The sequence below is a fragment of the Gekko japonicus genome, unplaced genomic scaffold, assembly GCF_001447785.1.
Source record: "Gekko japonicus isolate JY-2015 unplaced genomic scaffold, Gekko_japonicus_V1.1 scaffold1031, whole genome shotgun sequence".
Taxonomy (NCBI): domain Eukaryota; kingdom Metazoa; phylum Chordata; class Lepidosauria; order Squamata; family Gekkonidae; genus Gekko; species Gekko japonicus.
Window position 1 is genome coordinate 258369 of NW_015177041.1, and position 17666 is coordinate 276034.

At 57.5% G+C, this 17666-nt stretch overlaps 2 protein-coding genes across 2 annotated transcripts in view; one reads left to right on the plus strand and one right to left on the minus strand.

The window, feature by feature from the left end:
• The first annotated feature begins 387 nt into the window (after positions 1 to 387).
• BACE1 (beta-site APP-cleaving enzyme 1) lies at positions 388 to 14613 on the plus strand. The gene is made up of 9 exons (XM_015428041.1): positions 388 to 532; positions 4888 to 5020; positions 7085 to 7301; positions 7987 to 8124; positions 9424 to 9558; positions 9675 to 9776; positions 10284 to 10433; positions 12360 to 12531; positions 13004 to 14613. The coding sequence occupies exons 1-9, from the start codon at positions 388 to 390 to the stop codon at positions 13243 to 13245; spliced, it is 1434 nt and encodes a 477-aa protein (XP_015283527.1). The 3' UTR covers positions 13246 to 14613.
• Positions 14614 to 14649: 36 nt separating this feature from the next.
• Positions 14650 to 17666, minus strand: part of RNF214 (ring finger protein 214) — a 14684-nt gene continuing 11667 nt past the window's right edge. Inside the window, exons 12-14 of the mRNA XM_015428042.1 lie at positions 17544 to 17651; positions 17313 to 17408; positions 14650 to 16192 (exon numbers count right to left, since the gene is read on the minus strand). Coding sequence (XP_015283528.1) covers positions 16127 to 16192; positions 17313 to 17408; positions 17544 to 17651 — 270 coding nt within the window. The 3' untranslated portion in view covers positions 14650 to 16126. The remainder of the gene's footprint in view (positions 16193 to 17312; positions 17409 to 17543; positions 17652 to 17666) is intronic.

Sequence of the window (17666 nt, forward strand, 5' to 3'; positions counted from 1 at the left end):
TGGGGGTGATGGAGGGAGATGCCCGGAAGGCGTTCCCGGCTTGCCAAGTAGGTTTGCTCATCGCCGCCTGGTTCCAGGAAGGCTCCAGTGGGCCTTGAACACTTCCTGCCCGGCTTTCCTGTTCAGCTCTGGCCGCCTGCCAAGCAAGCAAGAGTCACCAGCCGCATATGCTGCTTTGGTAGAACTGAAGGTTCCTTATGTAAAGCGTGGATGCAGGCATGAGAGGGAGCGCACATGATGACAAAGCGCCCGCTTGCACATGAATCAGTCTCCCTGTGTCTCTGAGCAGAGCTCTACGTTAGTGTAGGCGTAGTCTTGGTAACGCACGCCTCTAACATCCCTGCCAGGCCAAGCCAGAGTTGTCTGTGCTTCCAAAGGGTGCCCAAGATGAGGGAGTGCAGGAGTGTGTGGATGACGTGGCTGCCTCCAAATCGCTTTGGGATTTGCCCGGGTTCGGTGTTTGCCGGTGCTCACAGATTCCGTGTGCACAGGGCCCACTGCGTGCTGAACGTGCAGGGCTGCCTTCTGCCCGGTGAGACCACTGCTGGGCCACCCAGCCCAGCACTGGCTGCTCTGACGTGCGGCGTCTCTCGCTCTCTGTCTGGGGCAGAGGAGGTTCTCCCTCTGTGCTGGCTACCTGGGCACTCCGCAGACTTGTGTGTGCAGAGCAGGTGCTCTGGTGCTGAACCCCAGCCCCGGTCGGGGGCAGGCGTGGAGACCTTTCATCTTTCATAGAATCATAGAATGTTAGAGTTGGAAGGGACCTTGCAGGTCATCCGGTCCAACCCCCTGCACTCTGCAGCAGCATAGCCCAAAGAGAGCCCTGCAACATCCCTGAAAGATGGTTGTCCAGCCTCCGCTTGAAAACGTCCAGCGAAGGAGCATCCACCACCTCCTGAGGCAGACTGTTCCACAGTTAGGAAGTTTCTCCTGATATCTAGCCAGTATATCGACTCCCTTGTAATCTCCACCCATTAGATCTAGTCTTGCAATCCGGAGCAAGAGAGAATAGATCTGCTCCATCTTCTACATGACAGCCCTTCAAAGACTTGAAGACTGCAATTGTGTCCCCTCTAAGCCTTCTCTTTCCCAGGCTAAACAGACCCAACTCTTTCAGCCTTTCCTCGTAAGACTTGGATTCCAACCCTCTCACCATCCTGGTTGCCCTCTTCTGGACACCCCTTTCCAGCCTTTTTGGGGTGGGGGGGGGGGGGGGGGCAGCCTCCCCACAGTTTTCAGCAAGGTCTGTCTCTGGCTCCCTCCCGGTTGTGCTGATAGGCAGCAGGCGCAGCGGCCTGAAGTGTGGTCTGCTGGGCTGTCCACTCTCGGTCCCTCTCCATGGGAAGAGGCAGCGGAACCTTTGACTCTCCCTGCCTGCCCGGCTTCCTGCATCTGGTGCTTGCAGTCTCTGCACGGCAGTTCTAATTCTGTTCCTGGGGAAGGCGGCAGGTGGGGCCTCAGGTCTGTGTGTTCTCACCAGGCTGGTAACAAACCCAGAGTGCACGAGTGTCATGCAGCCCACTCCTACACACATCAACTCATAAGGAATTATGTCTGTGTGGGACTGGAATGCTTTGTGCAAATGTTTGGTGATGGGAGAGGTCGTTGTTCAGTGGCAGAGCCTCTGCTCAGCATGCAGAAGGTCGCCGGTTCAATCCCTGGCATCTCCACTTAAAAAGATCAGGTAGCAGGGGACGTGAAAGGACTCTGAGATCCTGGAGAGCGGCTGCCTGCCTGAGTAGACAAGACCGCTCTTGACAGACCCGAGGGTCTGGCTGAGTGTCAGGCCGCTGTACTCTCTCGTTCCCGCAAGTGAGTGGGATTGGCAGGGCCGGTCCGCGGGACCAGGGGGTGGGAAGCTGGCCGTGTGGCTCGCCTTAGAGGGGTGGAAAGGGAATGTCGGGGAGAGCCACTCAGAGTCCCGTTTCTTGGGCAATGTCTGTGGAGGGGCAGACGTGGCAAAATCCCTCCCTCCCTCCCCCGCACAAAAGCCCAGCGAGAACGAGCTCCTCAGCAAGTGCACATCCACTCCCCCCCCCCCAGTTCAGTCCCAGCTGCAGCCGCTGTGGTTTGCCGATTAGTGCTGAGGCATTAAGTCTATTCCAGGGATTAAGGGAGGCTCTTCTGAGGTCAGGACGATGGCTGCCCCACTGTGAGACTCGGCAGGGCTCTCTAATGCCCACCCAGACAGCTACCCGCTGGGCAGCACTGCAGTGCGACAGAGGAGATGGGGGGGGGGCCATGCTGGTGCCGGGTGTCGTACGGAGCCCTACAGCCCGGTCCTTATTGACAGAGAGAGATGCACATTTTGCTGGAGTAGAGGAGTGGGGGGGGGGCAGGGGAATGCTGCTGGGATCCACCTCCTCATGGTGAGGTCTCACCTACCTGACCTGTAGGAAAGAACCAGAGTCCAGGAGCCCCTTAAAGACTAACGTGATTTGTAGCAGTGGGGAGGAGCTCTCGTGAGTCACTCCAGTCCCTTCTTCAGGGGCAGTGTCTGGCTGTATCTGAAGTCGTGACTGCAGGGACTCACCAAAGCTCCTAGCCTGCCCCAGATTTTGTTAGTCTTTAAGGTGTCACGGGCAGGGGGTCATTTAGTAGAAAAAGAGGTGCAGGAACTCATTAGCATAACTTATTTGCATATGCCACACCCCCTGGCATCACCGGAAGTGTGTCAGACGGCAACACCCACCGCTCAGGCTCCACTGGACTCTTGGATTGCTAGCTATGGGGGGGGGGGGAAGCAGGCAGATCTGTCCTCGCGGTGGAGGGAGAGCTTGTACCAGAATGAAACTTGGTCTTAGAGGTGCCACTGGGCTGTTTTGGACCAGGGGGGTGGGCTCTGCAACTTACCTGGCTGCTTCTTGCTCTGACTGAGGGCTGCTGGGAGCAGGGGGTAGGGCATGTGCCCGCCCCCTGGGCTCTTTACTGCCGGAGCTCCGCTCTTGTGCGCTCCTGCAGGAAATGACCCCTGGTCACGGGAGCAGTGTCACCACCCCCTATAGATAGGGGGTGGTGGCAGTGTTCCCTCTAAGCTAAGTTAGTGTGAGCTAGCTCACTGTTTTTTAGCCTCCGGCTCACACATTTTTGTCTTAGCTCAGGAAGGATGGCTCCAGGGCAAACTAATTTATGTAGTAGCCAAATCACTTGCTCACAATTTCAAGGCCAGTAGCTCAGAAAGTAGAATTTTTGCTCACAAGATTCCAGAGCTTAGAGGGAACATTGCACGGGACTCTCAGTCTTTTCAGCTGCAGCAGACAGACGGCCGCCCCTCTTGTACTAGAGTTGGTTCACCCTTCGGTAGAACTCCCCACCCCACGCGCACAGAGGGCTTGTTCACACCTGCCCCCATGTAACCTGTGGCTCATGGTGTCCGCTCTTTGTGTGTGCTTGGGGCGGGGCCCCCAAGATCTTGCTTACAGCCTCAGGTTTGTCTGGAGAGTTTATAGCGGTCCTGAGTTCAAGTGCCGTTGTCTTATCCCGAATTCTAGAGCACAGAAATGCAGCTGTGGGCGCCAAGGAGCCTGCTGATCTTCAGACCCCCCCCCCCCCCCCCCGATTTAGTCCTTTGTCAAACATTGTTGGAGGAATAGGGGTGGCCTGAGTGTATATACATGTATTAAAAACCCAGCTTTCTTGTCCAGCAGAGCTTTGATATGCTCACAGCTGCTGAGAGCTACCAATAGGCTGAAGGACCCAGTAATGAGATTTAGTGAAATGGAGTGGAAATGGTGAAGAAATCTTGCAGCGATTCAGGCTTGTGACCTCGGACCTGAAATAGCACACTCAGACTTGAGGCTGTGGCACTCCTGGCCACGTGTGCCTCCAAAATAGGTGTCCCCCCCCCCCCAGCATGGCTGTGGGCAGTTCCATTGATTTTGTGGTCTCTGGGGGAGCAGAAGCCTCCGCCCGGTTGCTTTTGCTGAGGAGGTGGGGGTGGCTTTAACGGGTGTGTGTGTGTGTCTTGTGGGGAGGTGTCAGAGCCACAAGGGGTGCCAGCGTGGTTGAAGGTGGGCGCCGTTCCTGAGTTGTTTCCCAGCTTGGAGGCGTTCCTGGTTCTGGTGGGTCTCCTGAGCCCCAGCAGACCCCTTCCAGCCGGAGCGGCAGCTCTGACCTTCACCGGTCATGCAGGAAAGCTGATAGGCCTCTGCAGTTCAGTGCAGAGGAGGCTGGCTGGCTGGCTCAAGGGCAGCTGCGGAGGGAGTTCTGCTGCAGACCCGGGGAGGCAGAGCCTGCACCACTCTCGTCCTCCCGGGCTGTTGCAGCCAACGGTCTGCGGAGACGTGCCGGACGGAGCAAAAGGCATGTAAATGTGCCAAACCAACATGTGCCAGTACGTGCGCCAAACCGACTCTCTTTCTGTACCTGAGAGGGATCCTTCACTTTCCCCATCCACCTAAGCTCCTGTGTAGCCGAGATGCTTGCGCATTCCTCTAATCCCATCAAGAGGCCCCGTGTTGCCTGAGCTCTGCTCTCTTGTCTGTCTGGAGCTGTGTGTGATTTCTAGGCCACCTGGAGCCGAGGTGAAAGGCAAGGGAAGAACATTTTTTAATAAAGAAGTACTGTGTGGCCCTGATCCGAATAGCCCCGGCAAGCCCGATCTCATCAGCTCTCAGAAGCTAAGCAAGGACGACCCTGGGAAGCCCTTGGGAGGGGCGACCTCCCAGGAATACCAGAGGTGGGACGCAGAAGCAGGCTAATCAAGCCACCTCTCTGAAAAACGTCCAAGCCCCCAGGAGGGGTCGCCAGAAGTCAACCATGACTTCCAGGCAAGCACACGAAACACACACACACACACACACAGAAATAAAACTTGGGGAAGGGTGCTGCCACCTGCGTGATCCCAACCCGGAGGAAGCAGTCCCACTGACTTCTGCTGCCACGCAGTTCCCTGTGCGTCCACTGACCTTTCCTCTTTCCCCCTCCGGCAGCTGAACATCCTGGTGGACACGGGGAGCAGTAATTTCGCTGTGGGTGCAGCCCCTCACCCCTTCCTGAGGCGCTACTATCAGCACCAGCTGTGAGTATGCAAGTCAGGGCCGGGGGAGGGAGGTGGGGGTACAGAGAGTTCCGATCCTGCACGGGAGCTGCCCCACTCCTCCGCTGAGCTGGGCCCCGGTCACTCAGGTGAGGTCCGGGCGCTCGCCCTGCGCACTGGTCTGCCCGGCTTCTCTTCCACCGTCCGCAGAGGCTGGCAGGGAGGCACCAAGGCTGGATGGAGGCGTTTGAGCTGTGAGGCAGGGGGTGTGAGGGCACTGTCCGGCCCTCCAGCCGCATGGCACCCTGGAGAACAGGACGACGCGTCCCCTGGCTGCACGCACGCACACACACACACACCGCCTTGCAGAGGCAGTCGGAGGCCCCAAGGCAAGAGGCGGATTGGAGAACTCGGCCTGCAGCAGTGGTGAGCCCAGCGGCAGGTGGCTTGGTGTAGAGATGAAGGGGCGGGCCTGTTCCTTCGGCTGTCTTGCCCAGAGGGGGCTGTGCCCCCTTCCCCTGGAGCAGCGGGTGTGTTCCTGCCCCGGGAAGCCACAGGCTCTGGTGTTGCCCCTGCTGACATCTGCCAAACTGTTGCCTGAGTCTCCGTGAACATGCAGGGAGTGTGAGGCAGGTGGATTCTCCCCCTGTGCGCCCCCCCCCCCCAGATCTGTTTTCATTTATCCGGAAGGCTCCCCAAAGTCTGGTCCTGCTCTTATTCCCTGAAAGCCATGTTTGGTCTCTGTGCAGCTGCAGCAAGGGGGGAGAGTTAAGGCAATAGGACAGTTTATGTTCACTGAGTCTTTTGTTCTGTCCGTTGACCTGCTGCACGGGGAGTTAGGGTGGGGAAGGGGCCAGAAAGGAAAGCCCCTAAAATCACTCAGGTCCTGTGCAAAACTTGGCCCTGACCACCCGTTTACAATCCCAGTGGGAGTTAAGGCATATCGGGGTGGAGGGGGTGTAGACACAGCAAATGTAAATACAACACGTGGCGTGCCCAGGGGTCTGGACGTTCTTGGCTGCCTCAGACGCTTCCTTGCACCTGGGCCCTAATTCATACTACATCCATTGATGTGGGCGACACTGTTCCTTACCTAATGGAGGCTGTTTTACTCCACAGACCCTTTGTTCTTCTCCCACCTTGTGTCAAATTGTTTTATTCACACCCAGTCTAGAGATCTAAACTGAATTCAGCCTCATTAGGAGAATACTGCACAAGATGCTCCAGTTAGGTCTCTTTAAGACAAACTCTCCCGGAGTTTGTCTTATCTCTTATCTCTTGCAGCACAGTAAAGGACTGTTGGGCAGGCATCATATCTCTTTCCAGCAAGACAGAGAACTTTTTTTTTTTAAGTTGATGACTTTACAACTCCTCTACTGGCAAGAAATCATTAAAGAACTAATTATGCAGACTGATTTACAGAAAGCAGGTTGAATGAACTTAACTTCTTCTGTCATTCTGATTGAAATAATGGATATGATTCTCTGAAGCTCAAGGCAAACTCGGTTTTAGGCTGATGGGCGTAATGCTGTGCTCAACCGATAGAAGGCCTCCTTTGACTGGAAGCCCCCTGCGGAAAGCCTGACTCGCTTGACCCCACATGGCACCTGGGCTTGTCCTCCAAGCAAAACAGTTGGTCCTGAAATGAATTATGCAGACAGGTAGTACAGGTGAAGTAGGATACCTCTCGGTCGCTCTCCTTGAACTCGCAGAGGAAGGTTACGGGGGCTAAAAATCATTAAAGAAGAACAGTAAATCTGCTGTTTCTTCAGCCTAAAGAGTCAGTCCTGAACTTTCGGTACTTTGCCTGGCCAGCAGTTGAACCTTACGTACGAAATGAAACCACATGAGAATACATAGACTAACGTGCATACAAGTGCGGGGAGGGCAGGATAGAAATGGAATGAAATAAATAAAATAAACTACAATCAAGACTGTGACAACCCCCCTCCGCCCCTGGGTCTCAGAACTCTCTCCGTTGGGCATGCCCCGCTGAGAGACCAGACCGGCACCCGTTCTGGCCTGCAGCCCCCTCCTCCTCCTCCGCAGACATTTTAGCCAGCCTTGGTATCTGTCCCCCACCCCTTCTCCCCGGGCCTCCTGCAGCTCCAGCACCTACCGGGACCTGCGGAAGGGAGTCTATGTGCCCTACACACAAGGGAAGTGGGAAGGGGAGCTCGGCACGGACCTGGTCACCATCCCACACGGCCCAAACGTCACGGTCCGTGCCAACATCGCCGCCATCACGGAGTCGGACAAGTTCTTCATCAACGGCTCCAACTGGGAAGGGATCCTGGGCTTGGCCTACGCGGAGATTGCCCGGGTGAGTGCAGGGCGGCCTGGGTGGGCTCCCTCGGTCACTTCTTGGCTCCCTCCCCAGCGGGGGCCCAGAGCAGCTTGCCTCCTCCTCCTCCTCTCCTCCACTTTATCCTCACAACAGCCCTGTGTGGTAGGCTGGCCCAAGGTCACCCCACAGGCCTCTGTGGCAGAGTAGGGACTACCCCTCCAGACCCTCGCCTGATCCGGCATGATGCATTGTGGGAGGAGGAGACCTCAGTCCTCCGTGGCAGATGAAGATAACAGTCGCCCACGCACCTCGTGCTTATCCCCACAGCAGAGCCAGATCGGCCCTTCACGTCAGGCCACTGCCACCGTTTTCATGGCGTCGCTGGTCCGGGATTAAGAGGAGGGAGGCGTGGGCTTGGCCTGCAATAAGAGGTTCCTATCTCGGGGGCTGCTGGATCCCTTCTGGCAGCTGGAGGACTCGGGGGGGGGGGGCATGGGCTGCCTTCTCCCATTCTCAGTGGGCACGCCACGGCCCCGTTCTAAGCTCCCGGCGGGCTCGCACGGGAGGCGGCCGGGCTGCCTGTGCCCTGGGCCTTCTCCGCTGCTGGCGTTTCCTGAGCCCAGCTTGGGGTTCAAGGGCAGCCCCTCGCATCCCTCCTCCTGCCAGCTTGCATGCCGGCCTTGCTGACCCCGTGCTGCTGGTTTCTCCCCTCCCCTCCCAGCCAGACGACACGCTGGAGCCCTTTTTTGACTCGCTGGTGAAGCAGACGCGGGTGCCGAATGTCTTCTCGCTGCAGCTGTGTGGGGCTGGCTTCCCACCCAATAACTCCGAGGCCCTGGCCGCTGTGGGGGGCAGCATGGTGAGTGTTGTGGGGGCGGCATGGGCCCTGGGTTGCTCTGCACTGTATCCATCCCACCACTGCCAATGGCTGGAGTCCTGGAGCTCTGCTGTGGCTACTAGAGGTGTAAGATTCCCGTACGCTTTGCAACTACGGGGAAATTGTGTGTACGTATATTTAAATTTTCCCCAGAATGTCCATGTTTTTTTTGGGGGGGGGGATTCCTCTTTTACTGACTGAACAGCATAATAGAATTCATTTATAACTTAACCTACAAAATTGTACTATTCAGCCTATTTGTGGGAGTGTCCCCAGTCCTTGAGAAAGAGTTGTAAACGTCTGCACCTTTTTTGCCATCTGAGAGGGAGTAAAAATAGAACTTGAAGGTAGAAAAGAAATTCTGTAGTAAACAAAGGAAAGTTCAGAAAGTGTCTCACAAGTGCAGGCAATGGCAAATCACCTCTGCTCGTCTCTTGTCCGGAAAGCCCCGTGGGCGGAGTCTCCATGAGTTGGTTGTGAGTCAATGGCGTGCTCTTCTTCTTTTACAGTGTAAGAGGTTTTTCCCCCAGTGTTCACACAAACTTATTTTTCCCTTTTGAAAAGTTGAGAAAGTCCTCAGATTTTTTCACACCGTGCGCGTGTCAGCGGGTTCAGGTGGGGTGGCCGTGTGGCTCTGCAGCAACAGAACCAAGTTTGGGTCCCGGGGGGGGGGGCACCTTTCAGACCAACAGAGCTTTATTCACGGTGGAGGCTCTCCTGTGCATACACACAGTGGTCAACGGAAGAATCTTCCCTTGAGCATTTTACGTATGCTGCAAGAGAAAACATTTCATGGGAATTTGTTTTTTCCGATTTTTTCACTGGAAGAAATGGTGGAAATACCAACTCTTCAGGTATCGTCCCCCCCCCCCCCCCCCAACCTCCCTATCTCCATTTCTTCCTTGGGCCTTGATGTCTCCAGCTATGGTTCAGGCCTCCTTCTTACAACATGCACAGTAGTGATGGCGGTGAGAGCACTTATGGACGTGTGCAGAGTGCCACCTGCTCCCCAATGAGTAAGCACAGCCAGACTCCAGCTGTTTAGGCTTACTTTGGCTCAGAGGGCTGCCGGATTGTAAGGGGCAGGGGGCCAGCACTCCAAGCAAATGTGGAGGAGGCGGCTGAGGAGGAGGGTGCCTTTGGGCTTGTGCCGAGGCGCTCTCCCTCCACACAAGGGGCCCTTGGGGAAGGAAGCGCTTGCCAGGCCGCAGCCAAGAGGGGAGGCTGGGGTGTCTTCAGGGCCTCTGCTGACGCCTGCCTTCCCTCACCCCTCTTTTGCAGATCATCGGGGGGATCGACCCGTCTCTCCACACGGGCAGCCTCTGGTACACGCCGGTGCGGAAGGAGTGGTACTACGAGGTGGTCATTGTGAAGATGGAGGTCAACGGGCAGGATCTGCGGCTGGACTGCAAGGAGGTGAGCGGGCTGGAGGGGGGCAGAGTTCACCTCTGGTGCAGGGCTGGTTTGGAGGGGGGGGTGTCTGTCTGTCTGTCGGCTGGGCTGGCCCCCCCCCCCATGCCCTCTCCTCCCAGTACAACTACGACAAGAGCATCGTGGACAGTGGGACCACCAACCTCCGCCTCCCCAAGAAGGTCTTTGAGGCAGCCGTGAAATCCATCAAGACGGCCTCTGCGGTGAGAGATGCGTGGGGGGGGAGGGAGGGAGGGGCCGCTGCCCAGCCTGCATGGGACTCTCCCCTCCGGCAGTCTCCCCCTCCCCGCCCAGGAAGGAGCCAGGCAAAGCTGGAATTCTGTACGGATGGGTCCCCCCCCCCCCCGCTCTGGAGCCAGCAGCTCCCAGCAGCATTGGGCACCTCTGGCTCTGTGGTGGTTTGGGCATATGCAGATCATGGCAGGAAAGGGGGGCTTGGGAGCTGCCCCCCTCCCACCCGTCAGGCAAGCGGCGGCACCTGCTGATGCCGTGGCTTGAAGTCCCGCTTTGGAGAGTCAGCTGAGATCCACTTCGTGGGCTGACTCCTGGCAACGCTGAATTCCTCACCCCCGTCTCCTCCCTGTGGACCGGAGGCTGAAGGGGGTGCCAAGGTCCTTTGGCCAGTTGGAGCAGCTGCAGTAGCAGCAGCAGCCTGCCCTGGCACTGTGGCACTGATGCCTGCCTGCCTCCCTCCCTCCCTCCCTCCTCAGACAGAGAAGTTTCCTGACGGCTTCTGGCTGGGGGAGCAGCTGGTCTGCTGGCCCATGGGCACCACCCCGTGGCACATCTTCCCGGTCATCTCCCTCTACCTGAAGGGCGAGACAACCAACCAGTCCTTCCGGATCAGCATCCTGCCCCAGGTGGGTGCCTCTGGGTCTCTGGGGTGGGGGCTGCGGCCAGGCCAGGTGCTGCAGGAAGGCTTCCTTGTGAGGTGCCAGCCGCAGGCTTGGCGTGGCTTGGGAGTCCGGCACATCTGGACCTGGGGGGGGGAAGGGAGGGAGATCTGATGGAATGTTGGCCCAGAGACGTGGGCCCGCCCCTCCACTATAACAGAGGCGGAATTTTCAGTGGTTTTGAAAAGCAGCTAATAAATTGCTGGTGGGCTTCGGGGAAGCCGTGCCTGGGATGGTCCAGGCGAGGCCGATCTCATCCGACCTCGGAAGCAAAGCAGGGTCTGTTAGCCAAACTGCTTTATCTACAACAGAGGCCAGATTAAAATATTGTCGGGGTCCTCGCCTGTGTATACAGAAGTCCAATTCCACCCCGAGGATTTTCCCAGAGATATAGGGAGACGAGACTGGTATCTTAAAATCAAGTTGTTCTTTTTACTGAATATTTCGTTCACATACAAACAAAAACAGAATCTCATACGCAATCACACAAGATCCTCAGTGTTACAGAAATAGAAAATAATCACTTTTACACTAAATGGATGGGGAGGGAAACAGCAAATACTTATCTGATCCGAAGCTTGACCTTCCCAATGAAGAATACAGGAATAAAGACAGAATAACTAAAGGAATTCTAATTCACACAGTTGGAACCTGCCAACACGTGTGGATCTCTTGGTCCAAAAGAGTAAGAACAAAGGATTACTTATATAGCAAGACTGTGAGTAAATAGCTAAGGAGAGAAGATGGCTAGCAGGGTTCAAACTGTTGAACCTCGCTTTTTATAGGGGGGGTCCTTGGGGGCTGGCATCTGTGCCATCCTCCTTGGTCCCACCTACCTGTGGTCTGTCCCAAGAACTAACACTATTGGCTATACTTAGTGACGTATCTAACTAGAAGGAGTGGGCAATATTGAAATCTAAACCTTTAACTCAAGGAATGCATCTGGTCAAGGTGTAAAGTTGGATACCCAGGGCAACCATTGAATGACTCTTGCTTGGTCCCAAGCAATAAAGTGCCCATTTGTCAGGAAACTGTCCCTTTGGATGCAAACCAGATATCAGGGTTACGTGTTCACTAACAGTTCATCAATGGTGGTTGCAACCATAAAAGTTGTTGTTTTGTGCATTCCACAATGGCGATGCAGCCTTCTTCCTCAGGCTGGGCTGTGAGTGCAGATCCCATTAGCATGAAATGCAGGCAAGGTCCTTTTCCAGGTGAAGCAATAATGCAAACAGCTTTCCCTCAGCCTGTGGGTGTTCGTAGGCACAGTCCATGGATGTGTGAGTGCACATCAGTAAATACACAAATACCTAAAAGCAAATAATAAGTTCATCTCCAAACAGTCAGCCACGGCCAGTCTTTGGATGGGAGACCCCCGAGGGAGTCCCGGGTAGCAGCTCGGAGGCAGGCACTGGTGGAGGAAGCCACCCCTGAGCGCCTCTTGCCTTGGAAGCCCCAGAGGAACGCTGGGTGGCCCAAAGGCCCGAGGGAGCCAGGCCCCACGAGGCGCAGGGAGCACGGCGGTCCCGGCCTGCCCTCAGCTCCTCACTCTGTCCCGTAACTCCCCAGGGGACCCGCTCTCGGCCAGACCCGCCTCACAGGATGGTTGTGAGGATAAAAGAGAGAACACCCATGCACGCCACCCAGGGCTCTGTGGAGGAAGGTGCAACCTACAGGTTTAGATCGGGGAGAATACTGTGGGTCTCTGGAGTCCTGGTCCAGCAATTCTGGTTGCTGGGTTGCGTCAGCTCTCCCATGTGCGAGGAACCAAAAGTAAAGGTGACTCTGGGCACGTGCAGAGCGCTTTCCCTTCTGCACTGGGTCACTGCCCTCCCACCATCCTCTGACGCTGCCTCTCTCCCCCCCCTCTCTCTCCGTCCCCTCCCCCCCCAGCAATACTTGCGGCCAGTGGAAGACGTGGCCACCTCCCAGGACGAGTGCTACAAGTTCGCCATCTCGCAGTCTTCCACAGGCACGGTCATGGGCGCCGTCGTCATGGAGGGGTTCTACGTCGTCTTTGACCGCGCCCGCAAGCGTGTGGGCTTTGCCGTCAGCACCTGCCACGGTGAGTCAGGCGCTCGGCCCTGCCTGGAGGAAGAGAGGGGCCCGCGGGGGACCAACCAGGCCTCTCTGAGGCTTGTAGCGGGAGCGGCTGGGTCCCTCCCCCTCCACCAGGCTGAGGCCACTGGGCCGCAGCACCCGCACCTTCGTTTCACCATCCTGTGGTGGTTTTACTGGGGTTTTAAATTGGATTGTTGTCCATTGTTTTAAAATGTTTGGTTTTGTTGGATCTTTGTTGTGAACCACCCTGAGCCCACTTGCGGGGGAGGGCAAGATAGAAACAGAAGAAAATAAAAATAAATAAAGACATTCTCAGGGCCAGCGCCCTGTACGGGGAGAGTACCCAAGCAGGCTGAGAGCCTCTTTTCTTCTCGGCCTGCCAAGCCTGGAGGGAGGGCTGGTGAGGCTGGCGTGGGGCTCTGTCTGTGGGGGGGGCACTTCCCCTCCCCCTGACCCGCCTGTCTCTCCGGCTTCAGTGCACGATGAGTTCCGGACCGCCGCCGTGGACGGGCCCTTCCTGCAGCCCAACACCGAGGACTGTGGCTACAACATTCCCCAGACGGACGAGTCCACGCTGATGACCATCGCCTACGTCATGGCTGCCATCTGTGCCCTCTTTATGCTGCCGCTCTGCCTCATGGTGTCGCAGTGGCGCTGCCTGCGTTGCTTGCGCCGGGGCCACGACGACTTTGCGGACGACATCTCCTTGCTCAAGTGAACGCTGCCCCCCTGAGCCTGCGGAGGCAGAGCTGCGGACCCCGCGTGGAGCTCTGCAGACTCCACCTTGACCTGGAGGGGCCTTGGCCTCCCTGGGGAGGGGGGCCTAGCGCGACCCCCAACCGGAGCAGGGCCCGGCCACCGGAGAGGCTTTCTTTCCCTCCGCCAGGAGGGGCCAGTGGCGATCGACAAAGACTCTGTTCCCATGCCCCGCTGGACAGAAGAGCCGTGGTGGGGAAGGGGCTGGCCTTGCGGGCATGGGGGGCTCCAGCAGGCCTCTGCCCCGTGCCGAGAGGTCAAGGGACGTTTTGTCTGCTTGCTTAGTCATTCCCCCGTGGCAGGTGCTGCTGTGTCCTCCTGGGAGCTTGTGCCACTGTGAAGGGCCTTCTGTCAAGAGCGGTGTTGCTTCTATACGAGGCCTGCGGAAGTAGCTGTTTGTCCTTCACGGTTTCGTGTGCGTGTGTGTTTGCAAAAGCGCAGGCAGAGAAGCCAAGCTGTCCCCCACCCCCCGCTCAGGGAAAGGGCGCTCCTGGGATGCCTCTGGAGGAGAGGGGAGGAGCCGGTTCTTTACCGGAGGCCGGGGAGACCTTGAGGTGCCGGGGGCCTGCAGAGAGGGAGAAGGCTGTCCCCGCCCGCCCCCCACCTCTAGGACTGGCCCGCAGGGCAGGGCCTTGCAGAGGGCTTGAGGTCCGCCTTGAGCACAGGCCCTGCGTGGATTGGCACTTTGGGAAGCTCCCTCCCTCCCAGGAGCAGGACTCTGGGCTGCCAGACAGTCCGGGGCAGGTTTTTGAAGGCAAAGCTCACTGCCACCTCCTCCGGCTGGGGCCGGTGCTTGCAGGGCCCTGCGCTCCAGGTAGCTCCCTCGCTCCCTCTGTGTCTTAGCAGAGCTCTTCATCAGGCAGAAAACTGGAGCCATTTTGAACTCCCTGGCGGGCAGGGTTGTCTCAGGAGGGACACAGACCCGCCTGGCTCTGCATTTCAGGTGCTCCGGGGGGGGGGGGCAGGTTGTGTGTGACCCTGGCTGCTGCTGCTGAGCCTAAGGTGCCCCTCCCCAACCTGGGGCAGGAGGGCCTGTTCTGGGCACCTGGCAGGGCTCGGGGGGCGGGGGGGAGCCAGGCACTCCGGCTTCTGCCTGGGGACGGGCATTCCAGGCCACCAGTTGCGCTGCTGCTGCTCCTTGGCCTCAGCCCCACGTGTGGGGGGACCATGTTGCAGTCAGCTGAAGAGACCAAGGCAGCAGGGACGCTGCCCCTGGCCCCCTTGCCCTGCGCGGAAGTAGTCTCCCCCGCAGCGTAGCCGGCGGTCTGTCTGAACGGCATCCAAAGGCGGTGGGTTTTGGCAGGAGCGGCCCAGCCCCAAAGTACCCCCCCCCCCCGCTGGCGTCCCTTGCCCTTGTCGTGGGTATGGAGGCAGCTGTGCTCTTTGTGCTGGGGGCTCTCTCTACAACACGACACGCTGTAAATACTTGTGATGTTGGCCTTTAACGGCCCCGTTCGTCTCAGTCTCAAGTGAAGGAGGAGGAGCCAGACAATCTTTTTGGTTTGGTCTTTTTTAAAGGACTGGTTGGCTGCTTTTTGGCATTCTGTGCTTGAGCGTGAGAGGGTGGCTGCTGGGTGACATAGCGGGGGGGGGAGGGGTGGAGTGGACGCACTCTGTGGGTTGTGTGCTGGACGTGATTCCCCCATCCTGTTCTGGGAGACCCGGATGGGCTGCAGCCCCCTCTAGCCCACCTCGAACCTTTTTAGAACGTCCCTGCACTCACCCCCCCCTCACGACCCCCAACCCCCACCTCCTGTCTTGTCCCTCTCAAGCGGCTTACTCTTTGGGGAGGGCCCAAGCGTCTGGCATCGCCTCCGAGCCACTGAGGAAGCAGCGACAGACCTTCTCTGGACATCAGGGCTGCTGCATTCTGCCACCCGGGCCCAGTTCTGACATTCCATGCCGGCTGGTGACTCTTTTACCGAAAGATGAACCGTGGGCACTTTTATAGCTGGGCTGCCTGGGCCTTCCGAAGCAGGTGATGAGGTTGCAAAGGGGCCCTCTCCCTGCCCCCCCCCCTTTTTAGAAGAATGAGGTGAGCCAAACAGTGTGAGTAAACGGCCCGAAGTGTCAGGTTCTCGCACACACAAGCATCAGCCTACAGTTCTGTGCAACGCTGAGGCAAGCGACAGCTTGACAAGCTCCAAAAGAAATGCAGAGAATGGAGGCCCTGATCAGAAAGCTGAAGAAACAGATGGACGTGTCACCCAGGAGGGAAAGCCAGGCCCAGACTCTGCAGCTGGCAAAAGACATGCACCCACCTGAGGCGGAGCGGGCCCTTCCTTAGTCAGTTGAACCAGCAGCTCCAGCTTGGGGCGGGGACCTGAGTGGAAGCCTGCCAGGGGGGCATGAGGCCCCTGCCGAAGCATATGGGGCAGAGGGAGGGACCCAGCTTTGCCCCCAAGGAGCTGGCCAGGATTGGAGATGAAAGGGGATTGCGCACAGGGCAAGGGCCGGTGGAGCGATGCCAGCAGTTTGTAACTGGCCTTCTCTCCCCCTCGTGTCTGTGTCCGTCAGGAACGTTCAACACAGTAAATTATTACCTTGAGAGAGAAAGGCCTCCTGGCTGCCTTATTTCTGGTGGGGCGGAAGGGTGGGCGAGAGTAGTGCCACAGGCCTGAGGGAACCAGAGCGTGGGAAATTGAGCACGAGGCACAAAGCGAGACTCCTGCATAATATACACACTTTAATTCTGAACTAGTCTGTATACGGACTTTCTATACACACATTCCCTATAGAATAAAAATGTACATGTGTATACATGGCTGTATAAATATAGAGTTGTAGAAATCCAGGGTGCCCCTCGCAGGCAAGCACCACCACCCTCCTGTGTCCAGCGGTGGTCATTTCAGCGTCGGGCAGAAGGGACAGGCATCGTTTGCATTGGTCTGGGCCCAGAATTTAATGCACTGGAAAGAGAAATAAATTTCTGTCCCGCTTTCCTCCCTGCCAGTGGGACTCACAGCAGCTTACGTAGTTATAAGACTGGTTTTAGTTAACTGCAATCCAATGCCCACTGCCGACCTCCTCCCAGGAAGGCCCACGTTAGAAAAGCTCCACTGCACACATTTCCCAGAAAGCTCCGGGCTTCCCCCATAGCCTCAGGGAGACCGTTTTGTAGAACACGGAAGCAGACAGCGAGAAAGGCTGAAGCCACTTTCTCTGCCCCAAGAAGAGGAGCAATGCCCCCAAAAGAGCAAGGGTGGCTGGGGGTGCGGGAGCAATGCCCCCAAAAGAGCAAGGGTGACTGTGGGCTGGGGGTGTGGTCTCTCTTGTGTAGACTATTGTGTTACCTCCAGAATCCTGTTGGAGATGGCTTACAAACAGAAACACCACCATAAAGTTAAGTTGCCCTATCCGAACAAGCCAGCAATGTAAGAGGAGCATTAAAATATCCGAAAGGCAGACGACAGGCCACGATTCAGCTCAGCTTAAGGAGCATAAGAACAGAAGAGACGCCAATGTTGGATCAGGCGAAAGGCCCATCCAGTCCAACACTTTGTGTCACACGGTGGACAGAAATACCAGGGGCCACCAGGAGGTCCACCAGTGTTTTGGTCTCGTGCAGGAGGGCAGTCCAGAGGCAAGGTGCCACCACTGGCCGTGCCCTCTCTGTTTGCCACCCACCTCACCTCGGTTTTGAGAGGCAGCTCTCGATTGGCAGGCTGGAGGGGGGGGCAAGGCAGTCCTTCAAGCCCCCTGGGCCCTGGCCATTTAGGGCTTTTAGGGCTTTGAACTGTGGCCGGAAACAAGTGGGCCGCCAGTGGAGATCTTTCTGAACACCAATGCAACATGATCCATACATCCGGTTGCCAGGACTTGGGTCCACCTGCCGTGTTCAGACTTCCTTTCCGTGGAACCACCAACCCTATCAAGGTCTATGCGAGGCCTGCTTCCTCCCAGTTTCAAGCTACCCCCTGTGGCCATGGAGAGAGGAAAGCAGGATCCCCAGCTACCACAGGAAGCGGTCTCCTCCCCAGCCAGGCCACTGATGCCCTGCCCCCTGGCCAGTGCGACCCGGGCACTCACCTCCTTGTGCAGCACGTGGGAACAGGCCATGGGGTGGAGGTCGCTGGGCTGCACCAGCTTCTGGCACATCAGACAGAGTTTGCAAGCCACGGGAGCCTGAGTGACACAGGAAGAGAGTCGTCAGAAGGGCAGGAGAGAAGCGGCAGCCGGCTGGCTCCCGGGAGCGGCCTGGGCCCAGGAACACGGGCGGGGCCTGCTGGCCTCCCCACGGGCAGGGAGAGCTCTGCTCACCTGGGCGGGTGTCCCAGCATAGGGCACCTGTGCCGGCGGCAGAAACATCGGGCTGCTGATCTGAGGCAGAGGAGCAGGGAACATGGAGGAGCGGAGGCGGCCGAGAGGCTGCAGCAGAGAGGA